At 25.3% G+C, this 18,076-nt stretch overlaps 1 protein-coding gene across 1 annotated transcript; it reads left to right on the forward strand.

Annotated features, from left to right (window-relative positions):
- The first annotated feature begins 5,166 nt into the window (after positions 1-5,166).
- LOC114128831 (serine/threonine-protein phosphatase 6 catalytic subunit) lies at positions 5,167-9,836 on the forward strand. The gene is made up of 8 exons (XM_027993422.2): positions 5,167-5,400; positions 5,461-5,556; positions 5,616-5,823; positions 7,333-7,412; positions 7,485-7,590; positions 7,673-7,834; positions 9,156-9,349; positions 9,608-9,836. The coding sequence occupies exons 1-7, from the start codon at positions 5,332-5,334 to the stop codon at positions 9,344-9,346; spliced, it is 912 nt and encodes a 303-aa protein (XP_027849223.2). The 5' UTR covers positions 5,167-5,331; the 3' UTR covers positions 9,347-9,349; positions 9,608-9,836.
- Positions 9,837-18,076: the final 8,240 nt, after the last annotated feature.

An 18,076-nucleotide genomic window follows, 5' to 3' on the forward strand; every position in this document is an offset into this window, starting at 1 on the left:
TTAAATTACAAACTCAAAAAGCTTATAATTTATACTTTAGTACGAAGGCACCGTATGGACGTATGATCTGTATATAATAAAATCCCACCATAAATTCCGAGTTCTAATCAACTTTGATCTGATTGGCCAGCTCGTTTAAATTTGTCACAGTCAGCGCTGTTATAGGTAGGTACCATAATGGACAATAGTTGAGTGAATACTAAATTATAATTAGTAATATTATAAATAATAAGTAATAACTATAATATCATTATTAATAAAAATTATTAAATGTATAAATCAGTTATTGACTATAATATTATATTGTATGTATTATATAATATAAAATATTCATACGTAATATTACCCACAATTCCATATGTTTATAAAAATTTATTGAAAATCTAACGTCTATATATGGACCTCAATTTTTATTGCAGAGTAAAAAATATCCAGTTAGTATAGAACGTTGCTTACTACTACTTTTTAATTTAAAATAGACATAACAAGAGCGCGGATTTATATGCATCTAACCAAATATGCGCTAAAAAATTTAAATATGCATAAATATATGCACTAAAATGTTAAAATATGCTTAAAAAAATTAGCAAAAAAAAGTTATTTTTTGAACTATAGTAAAATAATGTTAATATTCAATCAGGGTCGTAACCAATATATTCTTATCTTAGTTTACATATTTTATATCCTCGGTTATTGATCTAAGCCCTAATGTCATATTTGGAAAAACTGATTATTCCTTGTATATCTATTAATAATATCTAAAAAACCGAAAAATCATCGAAGTATGCAATTAAAATTTTAAAATAAGCCCTTAAAACAGAAAAAGTGGGCAAGTGAGTACCGCTCTGCTGTACATTAGGTGCCGTATGGATCATTATTATATATTATAGGAGTGTTAAATTTGAATCCAATGATAGTTATCATTGTATACGAAAAACGATTCTGAACGAAGATGATTTGTCAGCCTAGGATATAATTTCTAGTGGTTGGTGAAAAAGGTGGTTTAAAAAAGCCAGCTTATATTAAAAAATATTTTGAAAATTAAATCACGTAAAGAAAACGCGAATCTTAATAACTGGTAAAATTTTCAAGTATCTACGACTTATACTTTTTGAATAATAACAAATATTTAAAATCGTTTGAGGATAAATCGTTATCGTTACGCTATTTCGTTAAAATTTAAAATTCAAACGCACTTAAAATTTTTCCTATAATGATGCTTCGAGTTTTCTCTATAGATACTTGAAGGTAAACTTATGGAAAACTTAGTGTTGTATTTTTAATCCTTAGTTATAAACACAAAAAATTTTATGATTTTTCAACTTCAAATATTTCGCAAATATTCATAATTTTGACGAATTTTCGTCAAAATTTGAACTTCAAATGCTAATAAAAAAAATTGTGCCTATGTATTCTTATAATTTTTTAATCACTATAAGAATAACATATGAGGAACTTTGTATTAAATTTTCAAGTATTTTGATAGGGCCAAAAAAATTTTATCGACACTTCAAAAATATTTTTTCAGAAAAATTGAAAATTTCAGTTGTCTATAAATAGCTCAAAAAAAGTCAAAATATTTTGAAATTTAAATCACGTAAAGAAAACGCGAATCTTAATAACTGGTAAAATTTTCAAGTATCTACGACTTATACTTTTTGAATAATAACAAATATCAAAAATCGTTTGAGGCTAAACTGTTATTTAACGCGGTTTTTGTAAAAATTTAAACTTCAAACACTCATAAAATTTTTTTGTCTGAATCCGGTAGAGTTTTTTTTACATATATTTGAAGAAAAATGTATGGAGAACCTTGTACCAAATTTTCAAAACTTAGTTATAAAAGAAAAAAATTTTATGATTTTTCAACTTCAAAATTACTTGCAAATTTTCGCGTTTTCGACAGATTTCGTAAAAATTTGAACTAAAAACGCTTATAAAAAAAAATTGTGACTAACGATTTTTAATTTTTTTTAGCTACATTAAAAACAACTCATAAGGAACCTTGTATTAAATTTTCAAAACTTTTTGGTCATCCAAAAATTTTTTATCGACACTTTAAAAAAAATTTCTCAAAAAAATCGAAAATTTCAGTGGTCTATAAATAACTCAAAAAAAGTCAAACTTTTTTGAAAATTTAACTATATACGGATACCACTGACATTAACATTTGGTGAAAATTTCAAGTATTTTCAGTGATTAGTTTTTGAATTACAACCATAAAAAAAAAACCATTTGGTCGAAAACTGGTTTTGCGTAAAAATTGCCGTTTTTCCGTCATTTTTTTTTTGTTTTTCCCGGCGCTTTTGAAAACTATTGGAAATTTTTTACTTTTGACCCCCCAAAGTACAAACTACATTCACTTTCCTATCCGAAACAGGGTCCACTTTTTAAAATCGGAGCACTTTTACTGCTCCAAAACGTGGTGACAGACACAAAAAAAAAAAAAAAAACACACATCATTGTAAAATCAATACATTCATCACTTCGTTCAGAATCTAAAATGTAAAAAAAAAATGCAAAAATGTACACTAAAAAAGTTTTCATTTTTTAAATCGTGAAACAAATTTTATGCTCACTTAGCATATCATATGATCAACCAGAATAAATATGTAAATGCATACAAACAGGGCCGGCGAGAGGGTGGGGCAGTAGGGGCCAGAGCCCCGGGGCCCGGACCTCCGGAGGGGCCCGTTGTCAGAGGCGTATTTAGGCACAGCTGCACAGGCCCTGTAGGCCCGGGCCTAGAGCGGCGAAATTAGGAGAAGGACAAATTTTACAAATTTTTTAACTTTAGAAAAATTACTTTTATACAAATTATATATTTAATACTTATGTTATATAATTTATAATTACAAGTTGAAGCGTAAACACTATCGTCCGTTCACTCAAAATTAAACAACCATCTTTAATAATATATTCATAATATACACGTTACACCTACTAAATTGTACACAATACGCAACACAGAACGCACATATGATACAAATTTGTATGATACAAATCCGCGCTTTAGATACATATTATAACTATATAAGTATAGGTATGAGAAATATAAACGTTTATTTAAAATTACTTTTTTCAATTGACTCAATCATATAAATATGTACATAAATATTTAGTACCTATATATTTTATGGTTATTTAGCACACGTTTAAAGTATCTATAGATTTGTCAAAGGATATGGCTAAAAATATATGTGTATTATGTCAAATATAGTACCTACCTATACATAGTTATTAATTATATTACCTAAACTTTTATTATAATATCATATGACTTATTTGGTTAGTGGTTATTGTATAAAACTTATGATATTACCCTAGGTCAGTAACCTTTAAATGTTATAGGTAATTACCTTTCTATTCCCGAATATTCAGTGTTTGACAATACATTTAATTATATTTGTGATAAAACTAATATAAATTCATTTTTAAGCTAAAAATAGTAATACAAGCACCTTTATTATGTTTTCGGACAGACGAAAACTTTGAGTTCAAAGTCCGCGAGATTATAGCCATATCAGACATTGCCATTTTTCACATTCTCAATTTAACATCAATATACATTTTTTATATTTTAATATCGACCTTGTAAAATATATAGTACCTACATGGCTACATATTAGGCTACTAATTATTAATAAAATAATATAATATAATAATTATAATTATTTGTAATTATTTATAATATTACTAACTATTAATTATTGGGTTTTTGGGAACTCATCTATAGCTTAACTTGTCTTGACACAAGTTATTGGTATATTATAATTATGAATTAAAAAAACTATGATAAACAAATTTAAATTAATACTATTCTGAGCCAAGTTTAATTTATTGTCTATATTATATTATTATATTATAGTATTTATACTTTAGTATTTGTACTACTAAACAGTATATATTATAGGTAGTGTATAAATACTATTAATATAGGCATATAATTTAAAAAGTATTAAGTTACTCAAAATTGTATTCAACATTTTCAAAATGCATACATCTATTAGAAGGTATCTAATATAGTAATATCTATTAACTTAGATTAAGGTCTACGGATACCTAGGTACTGAAAAAAAAATGAAATTCCGAAATAAATCACTAGAAGCGTTACACGCGTGATGAGGATGACAAAAATCTGCTGCTGGTGATTTTTTATCATTTACAAAATATGTTTTGGGTGATACTACAGATTATTTTAAAGTATTTTTTTTTTGAATATTTTGAAAAAATTAACCTTGAATGCATTTCCTTAGTTTTTAGAGCATTTTTCACAATTTTGTTTATAAAATGAAGGAAACCTGTTGCGATTAACAAGAGTCTTTCTGCAAACTGCCGACGGTGCCAATAATAAATTATATAGCACAAGTTATCGTCGATAACGATTTTATCATAGCTAGTCCTCGATAAGTATTACTGAATTAGTAACCACATACTACGTCCAGAATAATACAAGTAACAAATACTATAGTAAGTAGTAGGTAACAATACTATAAAAATAAAATATAATACATACATTTTTTTCCAAATTTTTAACCTATAATAAATATAACTTCAATGCATTTTTGAGTATTTTAAGGGCATTTTTTGAGATTTGTTAAGGCATTAAAATCCCAGCCCTAATATTAAAGAATGGATGTACCAATTTTGTACTAGAAGTGTATTAAAATGTATTTTTGTTGCATCAAGAGATCGCAAGCCGGGTCACTTGCTCGTTTGGACTTTTTAATCGAAAAATGTCGGAACTTCAAAACTAGGTCTTTGAGTCTTTCAGGTTTGACAGCTAAATGTTGACTTCGCCATCATTTTTTGTATATTTAACAAGGCACGTTTATATAAAAAAAAAACGCCCATATAAAAAGTGTCCGGTAAATTAGAAGTATATCCATTATCTAGTCATTACTTTTGATTTTGAAAGTTTTTGCAAATTTCTATCATCATTAATTTATCACATAACAAAATAAATTTATTTTGTCACGATTCCTCATTCATAACACATTCAAGCATTTCAAGCAATTCAAGCCATTGTGCCCGTGGTCCTTTTGGTAGAATATAAAATATGAGTATAAAAAAATAGTTATCACATTACCCGCACTTCAATTAATTTTTTTCTAAGTGTCGAACAACACTGTCCGTGCTGTAAAAACAAGATAAGGATATTGGGTGATAAAAATGTCTTCTAAATTGTTTTATTATTATTTTTTCGGGCTTTTTTTTATAACGGACCGAGTCTCCTTTTTGAAATAATTAATTTTACATACCCAAGTCGGGTTCTTAATATTGACGACTAATGTAATCAAGCAGTGTTAGAATTATTTTTAAAAACTTGAAATGTCCGAGTGGGAAAATTGGTTCGAGATCGCCAAACAGTGCAAATATTTACCAGAAAACGATTTAAAGGCAAGATTCTTCCTCAATGAATTCTAAACCATTATTAATTTAATATATTTATTTGTTTAGAAATTGTGTCAGATCGTATGTGATTTGTTGATTGAAGAAGCTAACATTCAGCCGGTCAGCACTCCAGTAACAGTTTGTGGAGATATCCATGGACAAGTAAATATTGAATTATTGTTGGAGATCTCATTGTTGACAATGTCGATTGTTTTCTTTAGTTCTACGATTTAGAAGAATTGTTTAGAAACGGAGGCCAAGTTCCCGATACCAATTATGTGTTTATGGGTGATTTCGTTGACCGTGGATACTACAGCCTGGAATCTTTAACTAGACTTTTAACCCTAAAAGCAAAATGGCCACATCGCATTACATTACTTCGAGGCAATCATGAATCCAGACAAATCACACAAGTCTATGGATTTTATGGTAGATATTCAGCTTTAAATTATCAGTTAATTTAAAGTAAAGGCTTCAATAGCGTGGGTTATTAGCCTAGAATTAAACATATATATTCAGAATTATTTCTGCTTGAAAAGTGTCGTAAAAAAAAAATAAAATAAAAACACTTCACGGTAAAATCAATAGGTAAAATATAAGTTTTGTGTAAAATAATTTTAATCATAAAACTCCTTATAAAACTAAGTCAAATATGCCACTGGTATACATTGAGTTCTTTATCTGTTATGCATTTTATAGTGACTTGTGACTCCAATATTAATGTGGGGTTATCCAATATTTAAAATTACATTTAGAATAACATCAATAGTGTTGATATAACTGTTTAAGCATAATGATTAAAACTTATTACAATACATTGCATTTGAAATCTTATTTTATATCAATTTTAACATATTGAGTTAATGTTACAACTGTAAATATACTGTATACAGATTTCTTATGATATTTATTTAAGCATAAATTAGATGAAAGCAGGAACACAAAGTTTTCATTGTTCCATATGGTGCAGTCTCGCATTACCGATTTCTATAACATGAACATTGCAATTCTTCACTTCTTAGTGCCTTAGTATGTGAAATCATATTTTCCTGATAAACATAGTATAGTTAACTTGGAAGTATACCATAGTTGAACTTATTTTTTACATTGTTGTATGCAGTTTTCCCGACAGCTGATTACAATTTATTTTATGTATTTGCATCTTGGCTCCAGATAAGGTGGTTATTTTATAACAGAAGATAAAATTTCAAAACTTAAATAAATATATTTATAAAATACAGTAGCGTATTCAAGACGAGGATGTGGGGACCAGATCCCCCCCCCCCATTGGCATTATTATTTTTTGTTTTTGCTTAGTATATTTAGTATGTACTATGCATTATAATGTAATATTTTGTTATATTATGAATTATGATCAATCGAGCTATTGAATTTTAACAATTTTGTCAAAACTGAATACCATTATAATTTTATTTTGGTTTATTTATAGCAAAGTAATGTTTATTTGGTCGAAATGGTTGATGACGACTATGATTATATTTTATACTTTATTAAAATTTATAGCTTATCTTATTTGTTTGATGTGAATTTTGAATCAATTAAAATTATATTTACTGTTTCTTAATGTTAAATATTTTACTACCTAAGTAAAAAGTTTTGAGAGGGTGGGGAATTTTCCAATTTCCCCCCTCCTATTTAGCTATGTCGTTTTCTATATTTGATTCCCCCCATTCAAAAATCATGTTTACGCCACTGATAAAATATAATTTGGACTTAAGGACTTTGGTTCTAGTTTTAGGTTGAGCTCTTTTATATTGTGTTGATAAACAATTTGTAAAATAATTATGTGTAATAATAGTAGTAATAATAACAATATTAATTAATTAATCTAGAATCTAATACAACTATAGAATAAATAAAATAATTAAGTTTATTACTAAAGAAAATAAAATTAATGAAAAATATTCTAATTTTCAGATGAATGTATGAACAAGTATGGAAATGCAAATGTATGGAAAGAATGTTGTAAAGTTTTTGATTTATTGTCAGTTGCAGCGGTATGATTTCTTTTTACTAACTAATTAAACCCTTTGAAGTTTTTAATTATTTTAACTTTATGATTTTGATAGTTAATAGATGAAGAAGTATTTTGTGTACATGGTGGTTTATCTCCTGATATTTCAACATTAGATCAAATCAGAGTAATTGAACGCAATCAAGAAATTCCATATAAAGGTAAGCTAAACATGATATGTAATTAAAAATATATCATACATTTTTAATTTAATTTTTATTAATTTTTTGTTCTTTTTTTTAGGTGCATTCTGTGATTTAGTGTGGTCTGATCCAGAAGACATTGAAAAATGGACAATTAGCCCCCGAGGAGCAGGATGGTTATTTGGATCTAAAGTCACTGAAGAATTTATGGAAAAAAATCAGTTGGAACTGATTTGTAGAGCACATCAATTGGTCAATGAAGGTATACAATTTTTACAAATTAAATATATTATATTTTATTCATTGTAAATATCAAAATATTAGTATTTGACTAAAATGGATTTCTTCTCCTGTCTAATTACAATAGTTAACCTTCTGTGAGGTAGATTCTATTTATTTTGTTTATTATATTAGTGTTAATTCAATATTTAAAATATTAAATTATTATCATAAGTGTACGAAGTAAACAGACATTTAAGTCTTAAATAATATATAAGACATTTAAATTTATATTTAAGTTCTGTTTTGACAACTATTCTGAAAGGTGTTATATTTTTTAACCACTCAGCACTCTTATTATTAAACTTATGAATAACATAAAATATCCATTGCAATATTTTATAATATAAAAATATAAAATAATATTTAATATTATTTAGAAATGTACAATATGAGGAATGCATACATAATTAATATTATAAAGAAGATACTACTAGTAAATATTAGTCACTCACACTCTTCTATACCCATATCAAAGATATAAGATATATTACAATTTATAACTTATATTTTTTTTTCAAATCTCAATGTTACCTAACTTAAACTATTAATTTAGTATAAATATTGTATAATACAAGTAATTTTTATTTTATTAATTAAAACCTTGTATCTATAATACATATTATAATTTTGTATAGGTAACTAAAAAAAATATTCACTGAGTAGTCAACTGTCTACTACAGTGTTTCCCAAACTTTTTCTCAGCTGGACCCCTTAGAGATAGTAAAAATGATTGCGGACCTCCTCAATAAAAATAAAATTTTCATTTTATATATATACTATATTATAGTGTATAGTATTTTCAATTTACGTTTGTGGACCCCCTCTGGTACATGTGTGGACCACTAGGGGTCCGTGGGCCACAGTTTGGAAAACGCTGGTCTACTCTAACTACCCTGTGTACAGACTCTAATACCATTTAATTGTAAAAATCTCAAGCTGGTAGTTGAGCAAATTAATAAGCACTAATATATATATTTTTATAAATACAATTTTAAATTGTTATTACATTACAACAATAATTTGTGCTTATATTTAATAATATTTTTACTTAATTTTGTATTAATAAAATAATTATTCTTATGTAAACACTTTAGATATTCATTTTACTCCTCAGTGTTTATTTCAAGGAATGAGGGTATTATCCCTAAATAATAATAAAAACCCATTTATAATATAAAATAAAATGAAATTAATTGAGTAATAACAATGTATTAAATACAAGGTTGACTACCATTGTAATTATTTTTATCACTACTGTATTTATTTATTTTATTAATATATTTTATAAAATTTGTTTGCAGGGTTTAAATATATGTTTAATGATAAACTTGTAACTGTATGGTCAGCACCTAACTACTGTTATCGGTGTGGTAATGTTGCATCCATAATGGAATTTTCTACTGTTCATGACCGCAAGCCAATATTGTTTAATGCCGTTCCTGATGAACAACGTGTTATTCCAGATAAGGCTGCAACCCCTTACTTTTTGTGATAAGTAAAGCTAATAAGAATACAAATTTTAAAATAAAGTTTCTTTAAAAATTGAAAATTTATTGTTTATAGTATATAATTTATTTTTATTGAAAATCAGCAAACATTATTTGCCAAATTGTCTATACCTATAGAAAATTATTTTCCAAAAACTCATTAAAATTAATTATTTTTAAAATACTGTGTTTTGTTGATTATAATTATCATTAAAATTATTGCCTTAAACCTATCCAAATTATTTACTCCATATTATTTTTTTTAGAAATATGATTATTACTCATTAGTATGCTGCTTGAAACACTCATGAAGCACAATTTTATGGTGTATTAGTATCATGAAATAATTATATGGTGTTATTTTTAAATATTTTAAATATTTTTATTAGTTTAAAAATTATTATTATTAATGTAATGAAAATAAATTATTTTATAACCATTTATTGTATTGTTAAAATTGCTTCATAATTAAATTATTTTTAAAATTAAAAAAAAGAATAATAGAAATTTTGATTTTTAACTATAATTGATCTTATTTTCAATTATATTATAATATTGAATATTGATTATAGTTCATAATTTTAATTCAATATTGATACATTGATTTAAATTTAAGTACGATAAATTTGATAAATTCCATACTATTAAAACAAATCTATGAGGTCTGTTCAGTATTATTTTGACAAAACTAAATGGCAATTGATTGTATCTTTTATGTTGTCTAGATAGTCTTACATAATTAGTCTTAGATTTTTTTGTAATCCATAACATAGATTTTAATTACAATAGTAATTAGTGCTTTGACTCCATAAAATTATAAGTCAATTGTCAAAGAATTTGATTCTAATTGTATTTCTTTAAATATTGACTATATACATAATACTAATATCATGTCAGAATAAAAGAAAAATTAACTGTTCCAACATATCATCATTAACCTCCTCTATAAATACTTCAATTTTAATTTTGAAAATATATTCAAATTTTTCATAACATTCAAGGTAATAATAATAATCAATATATATTTTTAGTTTGTTTGTTATTTTTACTTAAAAAGTTGTAATATTTTAAATATTTGAATTATTTTTATAATGATAATATTAAAAACAAAAATGAAAAAATGATAAATGTACTTTAATCAAAACCAAGTTCTTAAAAATCTATAGCTATTTTTAATATTTGTATTGAATTATACTTTCTAAAGAATGATTAAAGTTAAAGAGAACCAATTTCAACAATGAAATTTCTAGTTTAGAGAAATTAATATATATATATTTTTTTTAATTTCAATTTATCAACAGAAATTTAAACGTCAATATTCTGAGTTCCTCAACTTAATATCTTAATGTAGGTACTTAGGAAAATAATTCATGATAGTAGGTCAAGAAAGTTATTAAAAATTATATTGATATATATTAGCTAGAAGATCTATTAACATTTAATTATTTATAACATTTATTGAGTAGGTACTTACTTGACAATTTAGATTAAATATTTGAAATATTACATCTATATTCTATTATATTTTATATAAAACCATTATTTATTAAAAAACTTTTATCCTTATATAGGTACTAGATAACTACTACTCCTAGATTCTATATATTCAACAAAAATGATTGGCTTAAAGACTAGGTAACAAAAAAAAATTGTGAATTTGAAGTTTTGAAGTTTCCCGTCTTACTAAAAGTGCAGAACATTCATCTAATGGTATGAAAATTATAAGTTTTTAAAAATACCTACACTTCAATGGAAGATAAAAAATTCTAAAAACCAGATTATCAAAAATGTATTATTAAAGGACAAAAAGGTATGGATAATCATAATCCTATATTATAAAAAAAAATTAGTTAGAACTTAAAAGTAATTTTAATTGTTTATTTTAAATTCAGAATGTAATTATGAATTAGGATTTATAATGCACGATGGAGTTTTTTTTATGACTGCCATTACTTTTTCATGCAGTAGGTACAAAATATTAATTTATGATTTCAACTAAATTCAAATTCTTGTGAGCTGTGGGTCGTAATAGGATCTGTTTGGTAAATACTAAATTGCAAAAATACTTTTCAAAATAACCAGGAAAAATATATAGAAACTTGTTATGAAAAAACGGAAACTACGCACAACCAGTTTTTGACAAATTGATTTTGTTTAATAATTTTAATTCAAAAATGAATAGTTAACTGTTAGCATTCTCATAAAATGTTATATACCTATTTAATATTTTATATTATATTATCTAGACATCATTACATTTTCAAAAAAAAATTAAAGTGCCATTGATTATGGTATAATCAATGATACTATATGCAAATATTCACACTGTTAAACTGTTTTATAATATGCGTTATTGACTTTCATAATTCATTGAGTTATTTACAATAATAATGATATAATGATATGAACTCGTAAATTATAATTGATTTTAATGAGGCTGACACATCGTACTCTCTGTCCACAATCATTTTTCGTGTGCAGTGATTTATGATTCGAATTTTACATATTTGATAGTCATAACAATTAGATACAATGACCTGCTCAATGATGAGGTATTATATAAACACTTTAAATCTACTGAATTTTAACACAGGAAATACAGCTGTACTGTTACATAGCGACTTCCTTGGTTTTTGGATATCTGTGTTGGTTATCCACTTGGTTAAAGTTTTTTTTTTTTTTTTTTAACAACATTTAGAAAAATGGCACAGCAGCCGATAAACGATATTATGTTGAGATAAGTGGGTCAGGCCGAGAGCAAACGATGGTGCGCAAGCATCAGTTCACCACCACACCTAACCATCAACCACCTCGCAGTTTATTGATTAAACAGGGTTTCAATTCTTCAAGGTCGAATATTATTAAAACTAGGTCATTGGTGCTTTTCACTCAATTTTTCGTTTACTATTTTTGGTTCCATAACATTGCTTACTTTTTAAACTATTTTAATTTTATTTAACCGTAACGGTCGAACGGATATTTCTAATCTGTGGTGTAACTTTGTTTTTACTAATTTTTAACCTTAGCTTTAGAGCCTTAGAATATGTGAACTGATTATTTCTATTCCTTAATTGGATTTAGACATCTTAGACTTCACATTGTTATTTATTGTATTATATATCTATGCGGCTATGTCATTACTTTAGGTCATGTGAATGTGAATTACAAATTATTTTCAATTATGTAACAATAACAATATACGACGGTTACACATAGGTATTTTTTTTAAATTCTTATACCTAAAATTATTTTGGGTTATTTTTATCTGTTTAACAAAAATACAATACATAAATTGTAATAGTTTAATTTTTCTCGTAGGTTAATACATTGGCATGCGTATAGGTAGAGGTAACGTAATATCTGGTCTCTCAGAAGTCTAAGTGTAAAAATATTGTTCACATAATTTGTAATTCATACAGATAACGCATAAAACAACAAAACAATTAAATTTTAATTTCTATAATTCATACATATTATATACAGGTTATTATACTTATAATGAATGAATATAATTACCAGTTTAGAAAATATAGTAAATACATATAAATTAGTTCTCTTTTTCCTTTAAAAACTGCACGAGTACCATGGCAATACGTACAGATACAATAAGTATACAATCAATTTGAAATTTATATAATCTAATATTTTTGTGTTATACTTATACAAACAGCTACGTTTGAACGTCTGATTATTTTTGATAAATGGGTGACTTAACGAATTATGATGTCTACCTAAAGCTAGCAATAGACACTGTTAACAAACACAATAATATCAATATAATATTTCACGTGTATGAAAAAAAAATATATATTTTATAAAATAATAAAATGTCTACTAAAACATTTTATTATTATTAATTGTACCTAATAGTAGGTACGACTACGATAGCCGTAAATAGAACTCGGAGATTAAACAAATATAAATAAATCAATAGCTCATCAATCATCATTAAAATACGTAAATATAGGCAATACGCAAATGTTAACATATTATTATGATTCGTGAAGTGAAATGCTACTTATAAGTTATAATATTTAATTTCTTATTCATATTTCTTTTCGTGATACGGTGAGGTCCTTAGAAAAACTTCAATATAATATATATACCAGTACCTATTTATAAAATATGAATAATGGTTATTTAAAATGATTTATTCGATTTTAAATGCTTATATGTATGACTGTTTGTTTTTAGTTTTTAGGTTTAAAGTAAGTACTCATACATGATATATTATTAAAGATAAATACGTATTTCAAATTAATTTAATGGTTTACATAATAATTAATATTATATATATTCCATGTGGCTTTCCTTGTTTACACAAATACACAAATAACATTTAGCTGAAAGTCAAATTAATTTCATTCCTACTTATCCGCTAATTGTTTAGATTGTTTAGAACCTCTGAGATTAATGTTAATGTTATGTACCTATATAGAGTATCTTATTAATGTATCCCTAAAAAAATATAATCATGCATTAGTTTATATACCTACGGTATAAGGTCAGGTTGTTTTAATTTATTTTTGTGACTCTTTTAGTCTTTAGATGAATAACCTGATTAGTGTTGAGATGTTTTTTTATAATAGAAACACATTTGCTTAATAAATATTATAATAATTATAAAATGAAAATATAACACGTGTGTTTATTATTAGACTAAAGTTAAGAACGTTATCTGTGTCTATATTAATTTTTTTTTTTTAATATTTTAATTTTTATGCAAGTTACGAATTACGATAATATAATAAATATTACAACTTTAAAAAGTTCATAATATCTTACTTTAACATGTAAGTGTCATAAAAAAAGTAAAAATCCAACGGAAAAACACAGATAATGTTCTTAAATTTAAGTTTGAAAATATATCAATTTATTGTCTTAAATCTAAAGTTAATAATAATAACAAAACTTACAACACAAGATTGATTCTGTTAAACACAAATTTGTTACGTTGCACATGGTTCAGAGAAAAAAAAACAGTGTGCTGACAGCTTAATCTGAGTTATAGGAATTTCATGCTTATAACTCGCTTTAAAATAATAGCATAAAAATGTTTTATAAAACTGTATGGATAGTATTCTTAAATACTTTTAAATTTGATAATAGGTCTTTAATACAGTGTTACATTTATCGAAGGTACAGTGGAGGCAATGCAAATGAGATTGGCTGAGAATCGAGGCTGAGATTGTTTTAAAGACCTCAGGTTTCCAACTTTGTACGAAAATAAATTATTAACAATATTAAATAATGATTAGGAAAAAAATAATTTTAAGAAATCACTGGCACCCGTTTGTTTATTCTTAAAATCTTAACCAATATGGTCTCAGTTTAAATCCTATCTGTAATTTGACTTTAAGGAAAACATGAACCATGAGATGTCTACCTGTTTTTTTTAATCCATCTTTATTTTTAAATTCTGAACGAAGTGATGAATGTATTGGTTTTACAATGATGTGTGTTTTATTTTTATTTTTGTATCTGTGTACAGCATAACTAGTCGAAATAATGCTTTAATTTCAAACTTCGGGGGTGGGTTCCAATGGAAAAAATGAATATCCTTAGTGCATTCTTAAGATAAAAAGTAAACAGTTTCTAACAGTTTTCAAAAGAATCGAGAAAAACAAAAAAAAAAAAAGATGGAAAAATGGAAATTTTTACGCAAAATCAGTTTTTGACAAAATCGATTTTTCTATTTGGTTGTAATACAAAAACTAATCATTGTAAATACTTGAAATTTTCACCAAATATTTATATTAGTGTTGTATATATACAGTCAAATTTTCGCAATTAAAAAATTTTAAGTGCGTTTGAATTTTAAATTTTAACAAAATAGCGTAACAATAACGATTTTCATAGTCTTTCTATAAACCATTTTTTTAAATAACTACCGAAATAGTATTTAATATCTATATATTATTGCAAATTTTGATATGTTTACAACAACAAAAATAAATATGTGTAATCAACTACGTCATTGTTAAGCTTAAGCAACTGCTGTTTGAACTTATAATTATCGACTATGGATTTTACTGGTATTTTCCGTCCTTTATATACTATATTGTACCTGCCTAGTACTTATATAGTGTGTTCAACGATAAAAGTAGCACGAAATATTTCAAATGCATAGCCATTATTTCATTCAAGTTTTTTACTGTATAAAAGACTTAACATATATATATATATGCTATACCTTTACTCTTATTTTTCAAAAATTAAAAAACTATTTTCTATACGTCATGTTGTAATTCACATTGAACTTTATAATATTGTAAATAGATAACATGCATAAATCAAAAATAATGTAACTCAAATTCAAACTAATGAGCGGATTTTTTTCAAAAATGACTAACATTAAATCCTTTATGTAATAAAAAAATACTCAAATGAAATTCAGAGCATATTCGATAGATTCTATGAATTACTTTGTATAACCTTTATTGTTGAACTGTTAAACACTATTATAGTCTGTATGCATAAAAATAAAAAATAAAGTTCCATAAATGTTCACTTAGAACAGTTAGAACCGTGCATAAATACTTAAATATTTATGTCCAACTTATTAAATTGTTTACTAGATAATGATTACAATACGTCAATATGATAAATAGTTTCTGCTAAAATGCATTATACATCCTAATAATTACTATGTCTTTATAAGTTTATTAATTATGTTTAAATTCACTCCAACCATTGTACACATTGAATAATGGTAATTATTCAAATTATTGTTAATGGTTTATATTTTATTCACGAGCTTGAGGATTGTTCTATTATTGCTAATTTTATTAAGTTACTTTGATGGAATTATCGTTATTCGTAAATTTCTATGATTATTCTATGATGACGAATCACCTACTTTAAAAAATATTCAGATTTGCGACTGTTTACATATTTTGTTGACTCATGCTATAGGTTCGTTTTTAATTCGTTCTATGTGGACGCATCATAAGTTATTCACACATAGTAATAATTTAAACTTATCAAAAATACGAAGTAATAGTTGTCTTTTAAAAATTTTAAGTCCACTTTTTGATGAAATTAGATATGTTTAAACGAATAATAATAATTTTAGTTATCATATTTTAATTCGTAAAATATTCATCATATAGGAGACTTGAAACTTTTTGAAATTATGTATATTTATTAATTTCATTTTTTGTATACAAAATATATAATGTGTACAATATAGTTACACAGTTATACTATATTAGTTTTATTTCATTATATTTTGTGTTATATAAACATCTCATTGAATTTTATTAATCATTCAAAAATATTTGGTAGTATCTTAAGTCTATACTAAAAAAAAAACTTGTAAACAAATATAATATTTACCTAGGTATACATAATAGGTAATATCTACTAATAAGTAATAAGTAGGTACCTACTTACACAATCTGTACCTGCTGTAGGTACAATAAGAACAATAACTTTAAACTAAAATTAAAAAAAAATAATTATAACTTGAACGAACAACTTGATTGAAGATGTGACGTCCTACCTATTGATGACACTTTCGTCTATTATTTATTTATTTAAAATTTTAATTTTTTTTTTTTTTTTTTTGATTAACTATATAGTTATCCATTAGGTCTCTGCACCATTTGCGCTTAAGGAAACGAGGAGGGTTTCCAGGGACGGTTAATGTAGCTAAGTTTTTAATAAATTGATTTGGGTAAGTGATTTAGGTATGATGGAATCATTTATAGAAATTTTTACTTTTCAAGTACTGTTTTTATGTGTATGTCTACCTATATGTAATCGGTAATTTTTCTCAAAGTAATATTTTTGAATCTCTGAATTAACAAAATTATATAAGTATTATGTCTATTATAAAATGTTTATTTAATTAATACTATGATATATTTAATAAGTAAAAATTATATTTACTTACTATAGGTACCAAAATCCAGGACACGTGGCTACCAGTATTAAGTCTTATTGCGGTTACGACGTTTTAAATGGGAAATACTATTTTTTTAAATTAAAATTAATAGGTATACCTATAAAAATGGTGAAAAATAAATTGTATTATATTATTTAATATACCTATAAATTGATAAGTATATTATATTGATTTTATTCAAAAAGGTTATTATTTATTATAACACCACTTTCTTTTAAGCACGTATTCAGGATCAATTTTCGGTGGAGAGGGTTGCAACCTTAACCCTCCTTGTGTACTGGCTTGTCACCTTTAGAAATTCCTAACTATGTATCTACTGCAGGATAAAACTGCAAGTATAATGGATAATTGAAGACTTAATATGATTTTAAGCAATATATGCAATCTACAGTTTATAACAATAAAATAATAAAAGTTGATTTGTTATTCAATGATATTTTTAATTAATAATTATTATAATATAATATGTATAACTATAAAAAAAGATCGGCAAGTGAGTACTTCTCTGCTGTACATTATAGGTGTCGGGTGGATATTAATCACTGTAATGGGTGTGTAACTGTGTTATATTTATATTCAATGATACATCATTGTAAACGAAAAACGATTCTGAGTGGAGACGATCTATCAGCCTATACCACTAGGCACTAAGTACATTAATTTATGATTTGTTTTTGTATGTAGCTATAAAGTTATTTATATTACTTTATTACGGTAGATTGGTATAATTTTTTCCGAAAACATTGCATTTATTATAATATTATTAATATTTGATTATTATAATAATATATATTTATTTAGTTTACAGTTTCATTCCATAGTATAT

Source organism: Aphis gossypii, chromosome 1, assembly GCF_020184175.1.
Source record: "Aphis gossypii isolate Hap1 chromosome 1, ASM2018417v2, whole genome shotgun sequence".
Lineage (NCBI taxonomy): Eukaryota > Metazoa > Arthropoda > Insecta > Hemiptera > Aphididae > Aphis > Aphis gossypii.